The 15,011-nt window shown below is 46.6% G+C and overlaps 3 protein-coding genes across 3 annotated transcripts; 1 reads left to right on the top strand and 2 right to left on the bottom strand.

Moving 5' to 3' along the window:
• Positions 1-1,227: 1,227 nt before the first annotated feature.
• On the bottom strand, positions 1,228-2,350 carry LOC311314138 (uncharacterized protein; the record flags this gene model as incomplete). The annotated part of the gene is made up of 2 exons (XM_084444474.1): positions 1,228-1,465; positions 2,070-2,350. 2 exons carry the CDS (start codon positions 2,348-2,350, stop codon positions 1,228-1,230), a joined length of 519 nt encoding a protein of 172 aa, XP_084300600.1.
• Positions 2,351-3,622: 1,272 nt separating this feature from the next.
• On the top strand, positions 3,623-11,028 carry dhcr24 (24-dehydrocholesterol reductase). Its single transcript, XM_084444786.1, has 9 exons — positions 3,623-3,870; positions 4,866-5,021; positions 5,151-5,256; positions 6,195-6,313; positions 7,455-7,718; positions 7,829-7,972; positions 8,462-8,659; positions 9,076-9,254; positions 9,755-11,028. The coding sequence occupies exons 1-9, from the start codon at positions 3,640-3,642 to the stop codon at positions 9,906-9,908; spliced, it is 1,551 nt and encodes a 516-aa protein (XP_084300912.1). The 5' UTR covers positions 3,623-3,639; the 3' UTR covers positions 9,909-11,028.
• A 151-nt stretch (positions 11,029-11,179) lies between these two features.
• LOC311314137 (ciliary microtubule-associated protein 2-like) lies at positions 11,180-14,847 on the bottom strand (the record flags this gene model as incomplete). The annotated part of the gene is made up of 10 exons (XM_084444473.1): positions 11,180-11,276; positions 11,379-11,509; positions 11,688-11,816; positions 13,193-13,366; positions 13,578-13,721; positions 13,831-13,968; positions 14,086-14,205; positions 14,314-14,484; positions 14,598-14,685; positions 14,798-14,847. 10 exons carry the CDS (start codon positions 14,845-14,847, stop codon positions 11,180-11,182), a joined length of 1,242 nt encoding a protein of 413 aa, XP_084300599.1.
• Between the last annotated feature and the right edge of the window lie 164 nt (positions 14,848-15,011).

Genomic DNA, 15,011 nt, shown 5'->3' with positions numbered 1-15,011 from the left:
ACATTTAGGGTGAATGTAGGGCTGTAGTCATGAGGGGATGTAGGCCTATATAATCCAGAGATGTAAGTGTTACACAACATAATCTTTTTTCAAGGTTGATATTTTGTATTTAATAGTGTTGTGTTTTTATATAGTAGGCTATATGATTTAGGCTACTGTATGGATTTGACTAATAATTCATATTAACAAATATTATAGTATCAATTTAGGCCCATAGTCAGAACTGAACTCTAACTGAATGCTGCATCATCAGCCTTTTGTGCGTGTTTGGGTTGTATACTTTCACTGGACACCAGACGGTTAGCAGACACCACTGTCTGTCCTGGGACCCTCTGACCCGTCACGACAGCTCTTCTGTGATGCATCTTGGTATCGCCCCAATCCAATCAGGTGATGAAAACATAATATCCCAAATGTTTGTTGTATTTGAGGTTTTGTGCTGAAACCTCAGTTGTGACTGCAGACAATTTGGGGCTTGGTTTGTTGTTTGTTGACAATAAAATATGAAGTCTCTAACAGCAAGTTTTTGGACTGAATAGTTTGTTTCACAGTCTTAAATTCTTCCATAGTAGGCTAATGATTTAATTTGATAGGTCTACATGTTAAATGAAAACAACATGACAACACAATGCAAGGTCAATCTACAAAGCATGCATGAGACAAAGCACATTGAGTTGATTTCTGTTTTATTTGTAAAGTATGCATCCTCTGAATTAACCACATGAATAAATGTTTATTTGACAAAACAGCAAGACAAAAGACCTAGCTAGCTAACCTACTGTAGGCTAGCTAACGTTAGCTAGCGCCTACTGTAGCTAACCTCTGCATGTGATAACCTACCTTTCCTCAAATCCTCTCTCTTATAACATGAGGTGAGGTAAATCAAGCAAAGGAAAAAAGCATCTCTGACAGGAATGTATGACCATGCACTTAGAGAGCAGCTGAGACTATGGAATAAAGGCACTGTGACTCCATGTAGTCCCTATCTGTAACTCACATACAGTTCCATCCAGAGTTGGCAGTGTGCGTGTGTGTGTGTGTCTAAGCGTGTGTCTGTGAGTGTCTGTGAGTGTGTTTGTGTGTGTGTTAGCAAGAGAGGAGAAGGGACACTTTTTTTGTAACAGTGGTGAGTTCCTACATCGTTTGTGTTAGTACTGTACACCGATTGTTACATGCTGAGTGAGCACTGAACATTTACAGGGAGTGAATTTACTGGTCAATTTAGTGTCACACCTCAAAACTGATCTCTCGTGATTGACCAAACAGCGGCTCAGTCGCCAGCTGTGAGTCTGAGAAGGCGCGCCGCAGTTGTGTGGAGCTGCAAGTGGTCTTGATGGCCACCTCGTAGGGAGGGGGAGGGCCCAGCCAGGGAGGGGGGTGGTAGGACGGGCTGAAACACCCGAGGTCCATGGGGGGGTAGTCAAACTCCTCACCACGTACCCCACGCCTCTGGCTCTCCTGTGTCCTGAACACACACACAGACACACACACATCAGCAACAGTTTAGTGCAGCTGCCAACTGTCAACTTGCCTAGCAATACAAATACATTTCACAGAGCATTGTGTTAACAGGTCAAGCAGGCCACATCTTATTTGTGTCTATAATAGCTATTTCAACAGCTCTTTCAAAATAGGATATTGGCAGATGTAGAGATTGATCATTGGTGTATTACCATTAGTGAGAGGACAAGAAACAAGATTGGATGGACAAGGCAGGCTCTTCAGAGAATGTAGTTACAGACAATGGACACTAGATGGCAGTAGCAGCTCTCACCTGTCAGACTTGAAGTTCCCTGTTATGCTTCATGCAGAATAATGGTCCTGTAGCCTAATGGACTTAATGCTGCACACCCATCAATCACTTTACTCATCTATTAAACCTGGTCACTGACTTTAATCTAATCAGAAAACAACGGGGTATGTTGGAGTATAGCCTCGATCGGAAGGAAAGGTTGATCTAGACACACTGACAAATGAAAATACAGTAGGCGTATCCACATGTGTTGGTGTTTTTCTATAGTTTTATTCGTTTTAAGACAGATAAAACCAATAGCTGTGGACCCACCCACCTCGGCAGAAACACCGACTGGGATTCCGGGAGGACGTGGCTGCTGTGGGGGGGGTAGTCGTTATGGAAGTGTGGATACTCTTCTCCGTGGGTGTAGATCACGGGGCTTTTACTGTTCATGGCCCCAAATAACCCCAGTATTAGCATCACCGCCCCCAGAACCACGCTGCAGAGGGAGAAGGCCTGCAGCCGGCTCTGGGACGAGGTCAAGAAGGCAGTGGAGCCCCCGGTCACGACGAGGAAGACTCCGATGAGGATTGTCCCGTGGTGCAGAGAGGGCATCGCGCTGCGGGGGTCGGGGTGATATCCTAGACTAGAAGTCCCGGTGTAGTGCGCGCGCTGCCCCGGTCAGTGCCATGGGACAGACATATTCCCATGCGCGCGGGTTAGAGATTCAAGAATACTGAAACAAGTTAAGATTGAACAGTATAGCCTATTCCAATAGTCGCATTCTCCTTAGTCAATTGAACGAAGACGAGCTGAATCCCATTTTACGGTTTATTCTCTTAATGCTGGAGGATTAGAAAATAGATGTCCAGGCTATGCATACATCGTTTTTAAAAGAAATACGAGAAATCGTTCAGGTGAAAATGAAATAACTATGCCCATCTCCCAGATAGATCCTCCGGAAGCTGAGCTCACCCAGCGGGACTGTTGAGTGTTTTCCAGAGGGCAGGACAGATGGATGACAGGACTGCCCAGCCCATTATAGAATAATTTCTGGCGCCCCACCCTCTGGTTGTAGACTTCAACTAGGCTACGTGTGTGTGTGTGTGTGTGTGTGTGTGTGTGTGTGTGTGTGTGTGTGTGTGTGTGTGTGTGTGTGTGTGTGTTTGTGTGTGTGTGTGTGTATGTGTGTGTGTGTGTGTGTGTGTGTGCGCGTGTAGAGAGAGAGAGAGAAAAGTTAATTGGCGCAGACCTGATTTCCAGGATTTGACCTGTAACACAGTTTACCTTATTGTGTGATTTTTGACTCGTGATTCGGGATGCGCTATAATGGTCTAATACATGTATAAGCGTATACATGCATGCAAGAAAAAGATCACTGGCAAAAATAAAAGTAGCCTAGTTCTCTTCTCTTTTATAACCATCCCACACTTTTAATTTAGGATACTAGGCTAGCCTAAAGTAGGTGAAAGCAAATAGCCTAAGGTAATGATGGATGTTCATTTCAAATTATATAATCTGAATCCGATATCAAACTGATTACTTATCTGTTGCATGCTAATGAAGACATGAGGAGAGGGTGAATGGTGTGACGGCATATCTGCTCTCTGATTGGATTAAGAGCTGAGACGCAACAACTGGAGTGTCCCTATTTCCTTATTATTGACCAATCAGCGGAACCCGTGGGTGGGCCCACCAGGCCACCTAGTAACGCTTACCTATCGGCGTGAAGGAGAGAAATGTGAGGTTTGGGAGCCGCAGCATTCACCGCCGTTGTTTTCCCACCTGTATGTGTATTCGTTTAGGAGTAGCCGTGCTCATCTAGGATCACAAGAGTTCGAGACGATACCAGATCTGTCGAGAGCGTGCTTTAGGAGGAGCGCGTGGCTAGCCTATAGAACACCATGGATCCACTGTTATATCTGGGTGGCTTGGTGATTTTGTTTTTATTGTGGATAAAAGTGAAAGGATTAGATTATGTGATTATTCATCAAAGATGGATCTTCGTGTGTTTGTTCCTCTTGCCACTGTCCGTCATATTTGATGTGTATTATCATGTGCGGGCATGGATAATATTTAAGATGTGCTCGGCGCCAAAACAGCACGACCAGCGCGTTCGGGACATTCAGAGACAGGTGAGACTTGCACTGCGGTCTTGATCACCTATTTTTATTTTTTATGTATCCTTTATTTAACCAGGAGAGCAAGACAAAAGTCTCATTTATGGTGCCCTGGTTGCAGGGTTACAATGGTAGGGTACCTCAGCCTGTCTACATTTGAGCAGTCCCTGTGAACAGTTTCGAACTTGTGCTGTGCATGGACATGCGTAGGCTACAGGCTATCCATTTTAATCTATGGACAAAAATCAGTGTGTGTTGGTGTGTGAGTTTGTGTGGAGAGAGGGAGGGAGACTGACCAATGACCAACTAAGGTTTATGACTGAATGAGAGGCCACTGCCGGGGGGCGAGGAGGCCTAATCCTTCTCTTCCAGAAGGGATTTAGACAAGAGCAGGGGATTTGGAAATGAAGGAGAGGAAAAAACTAACTTGCCACAGGGTTCATTACACAGGTCTGGTGTGTGTGTGTGTGTGTGTGTGTGTGTGTGTGTGTGTGTGTGTGTGTGTGTGTGTGTGTGTGTGTGTGTGTGTGTGTGTGTGTGTAGACTATTTGACAGATTTAGTGTATGTAAGATTAGAACATGGAACATCGCTGGAACATGCAGAAAAGGATGACCAGGGCTGCTTCATTCCCATTACTGTGCAAGGCTGTTCTTTCCACCAGCTGTTTCCGAACATATGGGTGGGCTTCTTCTGTGGTCCTGTTGCTTGGTTACTTCATGAAGAAAGTATGCAAGTTATTGCATTGTTATTACCTACTTAATATCACATATTAGATTGATAGATACTTTAATGATTGATACTTTTAATGATCCCCCTAAGGGGAAATTTGGCCTTTAACAGCATAGTGTGCAGTATGCATTTTAATTAGTCTGAGAGGTACGTCACAAAGAACAGACCAACTATTTAAATTAACTTTCACCCATTGAGTCGCACTGCACTGGATGGGCAGGGCTCTAGTTGGTCTCCTCCAGTGTGACTCGTGCTGATTGGCCCTTTGTGTGCGTTTCAGGTGCGTGACTGGAAGAAGGAGGGGGGTCAGACCCACATGTGTACGGGCCGGCCCGGCTGGCTCACCGTGTCCCTCAGGGTGGGGAAGTACAAGAAGACCCACAAGAACATCATGATCAACATGATGGACATACTGGAGGTGGACACAGACAGACAAGTAGGGGGACCTGCTTGAACTAGCTGTGGAACTGGGTTCTCTAATGCCCAGACAGACAAACACGCATAAAGGCATGCAGGGACATTGTTTTTATATTAACTCTGCCCCCCCTCCCCCCTCCCATCACAGGTGGTGCGTGTTGAACCCCTGGCAAACATGGGTCAGGTGACTGCACTCCTCAGTTCCATTGGCTGGACACTACCTGTGCTGCCAGAGCTTGATGACCTCACAGTCGGTATGTACTGCATGTTATGAATTACATCCTTAGCCACGAGCCACCAACAACTCTTTTCTGTCCTGGAATGAACTTCCCGCTGACATCAGGACAGCAGAGTCGCTGCCCATCTTTCACCGCAGGTGCAAAACCCACCTCTTCAAGAAATACTACCCTGACCCTTCCTATTAGCACCTCCTGTATTTGTATTTATTTGTTTTTGCACTTTTACTCACCGGTTATGCTCTTGGATGCTTGTTTTGAAAGGAGATGTACTTGATGATTTATGGCAACTATTAGCTCTCCTTTCTACGTTGAATGCACTTATTTTAAGTCGCTTTGGATAAAAGTGTCTGATAAATTACTGTAATGTAATGTAATCACCTATACCAGAACCAATGTTGCTCTCTGGGAAGTGTATTTTTGTTGGTGAGGGTTAGAGATGGATGGTGTAGTGTTGTTTGGTATTTTGGCTGCCTGACTGTTGTGCTGATGGGCTGCATCAATCAGGGACGGAATATCCTGTTTGGAGTGTCATCGTCTGCTCTGATTGGATTAGAGAACAGGGGGCTCGGTGCTGTGGATGGAACTGGGAGGAAATGACTTTAGAGCTCGCAGCACTCCTGGATCAGATTTCATAATGGGTTTCCTGATGCCATGAACTACAGATCCACAGGGCACTGTTCCCTCAGGACACTGTACTCTCATCTGGAGGTCCACAGAGAAACACACGCACACCTTTTAGAGGAGCCGACGGGATCTCCTCTCTGTTTGAATGTTTACTCAGCCATGCACCTCTCACCTGCTGTGGGGATTCAGTATCCTCACAGCCTCACATAACAGAAACAGTATCGATCTATTTTACACCTCTGAAATTCCCAGACCAATCTGTCTCTGTGTGTTTCAGGTGGATTGGTGATGGGTTCGGGTGTAGAGTTATCTGTCTCTGTGTGTTTCAGGTGGATTGGTGATGGGTACAGGTATAGAGTCTTCCTCCCATATTTATGGACTGTTCCAGCACATCTGTGTGGCCTTCGAACTGGTTCTGGCAGATGGCAGCTTGGTCCGCTGCACCGAGGTAAGTTACATGAGAATACGTGTGTGTATTCAATTCAATTCATTTTATTTTCTCAAGTAGGGACAGTGTACATTGATGAACATTTTAAAACAAAAACAAAAATGTAAATGCACTACAATTGCAGCCAAAAGGCTGATTTACATTGATAGTCGCCCTGCCAGATGGTACAGGCTGTTCCCTAGTATGGAAGAGTTAGGCTGCAGTGCATTATAATAATAAGTTACCTCAGTCAGTAGTGCTATCCTGATATGAGTGGACTCATTCCAAGGTTCACCAGCACTGATGGCAGGTAGATACAGCGCCTATGAAAAGTATTCACCCCCTTTTTCACATTTCATTGTGTTACAACATGGAATCAAAATGGATTTCATTTAGTTTTTATTGTCACTGATAAAGACAAAGTACTCAGCTGCAAAAATCAAATCTGGGTTTTATGGGACAGTGGCAAGAAGAAAGCCCTTGTTGAAAACAACATAAAATCCAATAGAGTTTACCAGAAGGCACATGGGAGACAGTCCAAGTTGAAGAATCTAGGAGCACCATCCCTCCTGTGACTGATGGCAGCATCATGTGGCAGCGGATGGCTGTGGCTCAGGGAGGTAGAGCGGGTCATCCAATGATCGTAGGGTCGGCGGTTCGAATCCCGGCTACTCCTGTCCACATGTCGAAGTGTCCTTGGGCAAGACACTGAACCCCAAATTGCTCCCAAATGCGCAGGTTAGCACCTTGCATGGCAGGTGTGTAAATGGGTGAATGAGAGGCTATTGTAAAGCGCTTTGGATAAAAGCGCTATATAAGTGAAGTCCATTTACCATGTTATGGGGATGCTTCTCAGCAGCAGGGACTGGAGACCACACAAACATAGGGGACAAAATGAATGGAGCAAAGTACAGAAAGATTCTGAAGGAAAACCTGCTGCAGCATGCAAGAGATCTTGGGACTTGCAAGAAGATTCATTTTCCAGCAGGACAATGATCTAAAACATACAGCCAAAGCCACACTGGAGTGGCTTAAAAACAAGAGTCAATATCCTGGAATGGCAGACAAAAGGGAATACTTTACAGGCACTGTACCCCCCCCCCCCTTTGAATTAGGACCTTTTGTTTCAATAACTGATTTGTTGTACGTGGTTCTTCTCTAGGAGGAGAACTCTGACCTGTTCCATGCGGTTCCGTGGTCCTGTGGAACTCTGGGCTTCCTGGTTGCTGCGGAGATCAAGATAGTTCCGGCGCGGACCTGGGTTAAACTGCAGTACCACCCGGTACGCGGGCTGGAGAACATCTGCAGGCAGTTCTCTGAGGCCTCGCAGAACAAGGAGAACACGTTCGTAGAAGGACTGCAGTACTCTCTAAACAGTGCTGTTATTATGACAGGAACCATGACGGACCATGCAGAGCCAGACAAGGTGAATAGTGTGTGTGTGTGTGTGTGTGTGTGTGTGTGTGTGTGTGTGTGTGTGTGTGCACGCGTGTGACCTCGAATCTTTACATGAAAAGCTTTGGTTCTGTGTCTCAGGTCAACCGGATCGGCCTGCACTTCAAGCCCTGGTTCTTCAAACATGTGGAGGGTTTCCTGAATGAGGACCGGACTGCAGTGGAGTACATTCCTCTACGACAATACTACCACAGACACACGCGCAGCATCTTCTGGGAAATACAGGTACACACACACACACACACACACTTCTCTGGCCTCGTCTCCAAATGCATTAGACAACACATGGATGCACACACACACACACACACACACACACACTCACTCGCCCTGTCTGTGCATTAGAAAGATGATTACCCTTTTATCCTGCAGATTTCAGCTTGTCATCAATCCCAACCCCCCACACGCACATTTTTTTGCATTAGCCTCACTAATGCAGGCACACACACACACACACACACACTCACACACACACACTACCATTAGCCATTAGTGAGTCATGTGTGGTTTGGTGATTATTGTTACTTTCCATAACCATAAATTGTGTGTTTGAATTATGCAGTGAATGGGATTGACAGATTTCAGCCGGATGTTTCAGATCCCAGGCCTCTGTCTCAGGGCACTTTTGTGCAGGATAACATCCCCGTCTGGAGTAACCCGACTGTGTGTGTGTGTGTGTGTGTGTGTGTGCGCGCGCATGCGTCGTCTCTCCAGGATATCATCCCCTTTGGGAACAACGTGGTGTTCCGGTGGCTGTTTGGCTGGATGGTTCCTCCTAAGATCTCGCTGCTGAAGCTGACCCAGGGAGAGACCATCAGACGTCTGTATGAACAGAACCACGTGGTCCAGGACATGCTGGTCCCCATGAAACACATGGAGGCAGCCATCACACACTTTCACCAGGATATTAATGTAAGACGCGCACACACACACACACATTACCTCATGAAAGACATTATGATATATAGGAAGATCTCTTTACCTGGGCGCTTCAAACAAGCTATCCGTAGCAAGACATCGGAGCACTCAGCCTGTCTGCACATTTATTGCAGGGGGGTGACTGACGTTTTGGCAAGAAAAAGGGGAGGTATATACTGTATATCCTCCCACATAATTATCCAATTGACAGCCATTTTGAAAAATGCCTTGCTTTGGGTAGTCTATTTGAAGTGCCCAGGTAAAAAAAATCTTCCTATATGTATTGTCCTCTACTGTTGAGCACCAAAAGCCTTTTATTTGGAACTTGGCTGAAGCGCGTTGGACTCCACCTTTGAGACCTTACACACGGGTTACATACTTTCTTACTTGGTTGGCATGTCCCATTGCAGGTATACCCTCTGTGGTTGTGTCCGTTTGTGCTCCCCCCTGGGCATGGGATGGTACATCCCAAAGGTCAGGAGACGGAGCTTTATGTGGACATCGGAGCTTACGGAGAGCCCAAGGTGAAACACTTCCAGGCCAGAGCCTCCACACGCCAGCTGGAGCAGTTTGTTCGAGATGTGCACGGGTGAGTCACGCCACATAGTCTCAACGCCGGACCCATGAGGGTTCTTTCACTGATACACTACGTTACTGCATGCTGCAGATCTCTCTATGGGTCTGGGACACTTAATGCTAAAATCTGGTGCTCAAAATCCTGCCAATTCACTGGTTTCACAGGAATCTCTGCGACACCCATAAGTGACGACTTTCGCGATCAGGCGTTCCCACCCATAGATATGCCCCGCCCATCTAACCTGGGCTAGCGTCTCTCATTTGCTGCTACGACCTGTCACTCTTTTTCAATTTTGAACCGTCAATACGCCCTCAGAATACCAGCTTGGGCAGCGAAGTGGCACACTCTATTATGTAGTATGCGGAGCGCAGCGATTCAACGTAATATTTGAGTCTGGAGAGAGACTACGCATACACACACATGCACCTGGACCTCATCTCTCTCCTGCTGCTATCTAGTTCGCCTTCTGCTCACTTTTCCTCGTCTGTCGCTATGGCGACCGTCTCCCGCAGGTTCCAGATGCTGTACGCGGACGTGTACATGGACCGGCAGGAATTCTGGGAGATGTTCGACGGGACGCTTTATCACCGCCTGAGGGAGGAGCTAGGCTGTAAGGAGGCATTCCCCGAGGTCTACGACAAGATCTGCAAATCAGCACGCCACTGAACCACCGTTGACCCCCAACCCTAAATATGACCTGAACCCTCCCCCCCCCCCTTCCCCCACACCTAATCCAGAGATGGACAGCATTCACTTCCAAGCCTGTATGTATCTCTGATCACCATGTACCATCTGGTATGTAAAAAGTAAGCAGTGCAGGTTTATGAGCAATCTCTACTGCCCTCTGCTGGTGTGCAACGGTATTGGTTACTCCTGATTGGTCTCATGCTACGAGGCATGGACAGACGTATAGAAGCAGCTGCACCACTTTAAAAAACCCTCACAGAGAGATACAACATCAGCATTTCATTCCTCAACTGGAATTTAACTTCACACACAGGTGAAACATATTTTATAGCCTTTAACAATTGGAATATTTTTGATAGGTATTCTCGTCATACTGTCGAATCCAGATTTAAAGCCCAGTGAATGTGAACCGCACAGCATCATGAAACTAAAGGGTTGAGGACGGATATTCCTCAACTAGCCTTCTCTTCCAGCACCAGCTCCCCTAACCTTTGACCTGACCCTACCATTGGCTTGGTTCTCGTGCCTCTTAAGTTTTTGACTGTCCTTAATTTGTCTGTCCTGAACTCCTTGCATTGCAAACTATGATGGTATTTTGTTCTATTCTATGTTGCAACATAATTATAATCACTGTCAATAATGATGTACAACAATGTCCTCCACTCCGGTTAATCTTAATTTCTGTCCAACATGTGCTTAGAGACTACAGACAGCCAGACATCAGTTCATTTCACTTGTGTAGGTGAAGCCATTTGCTGACTATTGTGGACTGGTGTATATTTTCCATCTGAAAGGTCATTGACTCTTAATTTCCAAAGTGCTGCATGTCCTTACACCTTTATCCCACCCGGGTTCTAAACCTTGATCTAAGAGTATCGATGGCAGGATGAAAATACTTCACATCCATTTGTATTGAAAACAAAGCCCTATATAGTCTAGAATGTGTAATTGTATTTTCCTAAATCGTTCATGCAAACATCATTAGAGTCTGGAGATGGGTTTTAGTCTGGGAGAGGGACCACTCACAAGTCCTTTATTGTGTGAAACACTTTTCTTTCGATATTTATGGCCTTTTTGTGGTATGAAAAATAAAGCTCTATCTAAAATGTTTTTTTCTGGTTTATGAAAAATGGACACTTATTGATCTTAAAATATATATTTTTATATTGTTCAAAAAGTAAACTTTGGTGGCAGTTGTTGTTTTGTGTATCCTATGTCTTTCGTTTGTGTGTGTGTGTGTGTGTGTGTGGTTAAGCTGATGTCACCACAGCATTCCCCCCAGATGGGCTGAAAGGCACCAAGAAACTCTGTCTCTCCACTGGAACATTCACTGCCCGTAGCCTCTCCCTGAAATGTGCGTACACACACACACACACACACACACACACCATTAGTCCTTCCAGACACTGATAGTGTGTCTCTTTTACTAAGTGTAGGCTTGTCTCTTACTGTGTGTGCTTGTCTCTGTGCAGATGCGTCAGGTATCTCTCTGTTCGGGAGCTGAAGGAGGAGGTGGGTCCGTTGCCAGCCTTGCTCTGGCCCTTTTCAGCAATGTCATAACGACCGGGGCCAACAGAGCTCTGAGGAGAGGATTGTGTGAAATAGCCTCGTTATGCTCTTGTTACACTATAACTCTTATACAACCTATAGTTTCTGTCAAATTCAAAGGAGGTCCATATGAACCATGGTATCGTGTTTGATACATTAAACTAAGACCAGGGGAGAGTAGTGAGGAGTTCGAGACGAGGTTTTCCTTACATGGTTTCCAATCCGGAGCCTCTCCAACCTCTTGCTGAGGCGGGGGGCAGAGGAGAGGAAGGGGGGAGGGCTGCGGCTCTCTGGACGGGACGAGGACGTCCTCTCGTACCAGCCAGGCCCAGGGGACGTCTGAGAGAGATGGGGTGAGATGGAACAGAGAGGGAGGCCCACTCAGACTGGGCTAGGAGTGAGATCTACTGGGCTAGGAGTGAGATCTAATGGGCTAGGAGTGAGATCTAATGGGTTAGGAGTGAGATCTACTGGGCTAGGAGTGAGATCTAATGGGCTAGGAGTGAGATCTAATGGTCTAGGAGTCAATCAATCAATCAATCAAAGCTTTATTTATATAGCGCATTTCATACCCAGAGGCAACACAATGCGCTTTACAGAGAACAAGGGAGGTGGGCAGACATCCCACCCCTACATATTCCAGAGGGAAGCAAAAAAACAGTAATCACCCGGGGGCCAGATAAGTGAGCTGTAAAAATTCTTCCCTGACCCCTCTCAGCGAGGCGATCGAGCAAGCTCCTGGAGTATGTTTGTCTACCGGCTAAGAACATTTATAGAGCAATAAATAACATTAAATTACATTTTCAAAGTAAGAGAGGCTAATAACATCATAGGAGAGACATGGCAAACATTGGTGTATGTCTGTGTGTGCATAGATGTGCCTGGGCCCAGGAGTGAGATCTAATGGGTTAGGAGTGAGATCTACTGGGCTAGGAGTGATATCTACTGGGCTAGGAGTGAGATCTAATGGGCTAGGAGTGAGATCTAATGGGTTAGGAGTGAGATCTACTGGGCTAGGAGTAAGATCTAATGGGCTAGGAGTGAGATCTAATGGTCTAGGAGTGAGATCTAATGGGCTAGGAGTGATATCTACTGGGCTAGGAGTGAGATCTAATGGGCTAGGAGTGAGATCTAATGGGCTAGGAGTGATATCTACTGGGCTAGGAGTGAGATCTAATGGGCTAGGAGTGAGATCTAATGGTCTAGGAGTGAGATCTAATGGGCTAGGAGTGAGATCTAATGGGCTAGGAGTGATATCTACTGGGCTAGGAGTGAGATCTACTGGTCAGGGGTCACGGCGGTGGTAACTCGCGGCGTAGTCTCTTTCCAGACTAAAATATTACGCTGAATCGCAGCGCTCTGCCTTACTAATAGAGTCTGTGCCACTTCGCTGCCAAAGCTGGTATTCTGAGGGCGTATCAATGGTTCAAAATGGAAAGAGTGACATATCTTAGCAGCAAATGAGAGATGCTAGCCCAGGATAGATGGGCGGGGCATATCTATGGGTGGGAACGCCTGATCGCGAAAGTCGTTACTGATTGGTGTCGCAGGGATTCCTGCGAAACCAATGAATTGCCAGGATTTGAGCACCAGATTTTTGTATGAAGTGCCCCACACCCATAGAGAGATCTGCAGCATGTAGTAACGTAGTTATCGTAGCTTGTGTAGTGTATCAGCGAAATAACTCTCATGGGTCTGGCGTTGAGACTACTCACGGCACGCCGAGGGCACTGGGAGAGGGTGCTGTGGTAGATCCTCTCTGTGTGCACAGCCGGGTACTGTTCCAGCGTGCTGAACGCCCCGTGCTGCTGCTTCTTCCTCCCACGCAGCTCGTCGCCGAAGCCCTGCCCCTGCACGTCGCACTCGCCTGGAGTCAGGTGCGTACGCTTCTACGGGAGAGAGACACGTGTGTGCATAGGTAAACACACACACACACACACACAGACACCATGTTCTGTGAAAGTCGTGTATGAGAGAAGATGGAAAAAGCTGAGAGATTTTGTGTGTGTGTGTGTGTTACTGGAAAACCATGCATGAGTGAAGATGGAAATAGCCAGTAATCATGTGGAGAGATTTTGTGCTTGTGTTTGTGTGTGTTACCGGAGCAGCAAAATATCCAGCTGTGATTGCTCTGTCTCTCCGTCCAGTGAACAGGTCATAAGGTCCCCTCTTGCTGCTGCTGCTGTTCAAGATGACATCAGTGCTGCTCTTCAGAGTGTACGTACAAGGACTCAGCCCACAGTCCTACACACAGGACAGCATCACCAGACAGCAGTCCTACCCTCTCCCTCTCACACACAGAGCCTAGTCCTGTGTACACACACATGTGCTCAGTTGTACGGCATAGGCCTACCGTAATGCCTTTGGGGAAACGTTTCAGCCCTGACCAGAGGTCCATGTTGACGCATCCAGTAGTCTGTGCCCTCTTCTCCTCCAAAGCTGCCCATGGCACACCCCCTTTACCATAGGAACCAGGCCCTGGAGTCTGGCTCTACACACATGCACGCACACGCACACACACTGGATTACTCCAGGCTGTCCTCCAGTGTCAGCAGGTGTTATCCATCCAGAATGAACTAGTTTGTGCTGCCCTCTAGAGGTGAGGTACCTTAGTGTCTCTGAACCTCTCCTCTCGACCTTCGCACACGCCTCTGACACTGGCTGGCTTCTTCTCCAGCTCCTCTATGAAGTCTGTGGTTCTGTAGGTACCAGGACCCACTTTGGTTTTCTACAAGGGAAATAACAGCTGTTAATTATGTCCCAGAATAACTCTCAGAACCAATGTACCATCAAAATATTTTTCTCAGAAACTAGGGAAAATGTGAAGAGCTCTGACCAGAAAGCGTTTGTTCTCCCAGGCCTCTCTGTAGAGGAGCTGTGGTGTTTGTGCCAGTCTAGCGGTTTCCTGGGCCCTGTGCCACCCAGGGCCTTTGGCCTTCTCTGTCACTGCCCGCACACTGAAGTCGCCGCTGTCCACATTGTACGATCCCGGACCTAGATTCCTCTCCTGCAATAGATAGTCTAGTAAGGCATTACTAAAAAGCTAGGTTTGATGTGAACAACACACAGTAAGAGAAGAAATTAGACTTTGAGGGTAGAGAATACAGGTTGATGTAGTACCGGGTCACTGGTCCACCTCTTGCAATAGGGGATCTCTGTGTATGTCCCAGCTCTCTTATTGGCTGGATGGACTGCAGACACATCAAACCTGCCAAAAGAGGGGAGCCGGTAGGCTACAGGAACAACGCTATACCATCCGGTGCACTTAGGACTTCGTTCAGTATGAGATAATAATAGTTTCCTGAACACCGATCTCTCACCTTGCAGCTTGTGTTCCAAACGGAGCTCCTTTGAATTTTTTCTCAGCCATGGTATGGTTTTAGTTTCGCCTCCTCCTCACACTGTACCAAAAAACGACTAGCCTAATTTTTTTTTTCCAACACCAACGTGGCTATGGCAACACTGATCATAATGCATGAATAATGTAGGCCCCACATCTCCTAGCAACGAATGCAGGCCGACTTCATCCCCTAC

This window comes from Borostomias antarcticus (assembly GCF_949987555.1).
Source record: "Borostomias antarcticus genome assembly, chromosome: 10".
In the NCBI taxonomy this organism is placed as follows: domain Eukaryota; kingdom Metazoa; phylum Chordata; class Actinopteri; order Stomiiformes; family Stomiidae; genus Borostomias; species Borostomias antarcticus.
Note: the sequence above shows the minus strand (reverse complement) of the source record. Positions and strands in the feature narration are given on the sequence as shown.

What these genes read in the sequence shown, in the direction of transcription:
- dhcr24 (XM_084444786.1), top strand. Translation starts at nt 3,640, where the DNA reads ATGGATCCACTGTTATATCTGGGTGGCTTGGTGATTTTGTTTTTATTG. An exon ending in GCTTGGTCCGCTGCACCGAG is followed by an intron (nt 6,314 to 7,454) that starts GTAAGTTACATG and finishes GTTCTTCTCTAG; the next exon opens with GAGGAGAACTCTGACCTGTT. An exon ending in GCATCTTCTGGGAAATACAG is followed by an intron (nt 7,973 to 8,461) that starts GTACACACACAC and finishes TCGTCTCTCCAG; the next exon opens with GATATCATCCCCTTTGGGAA.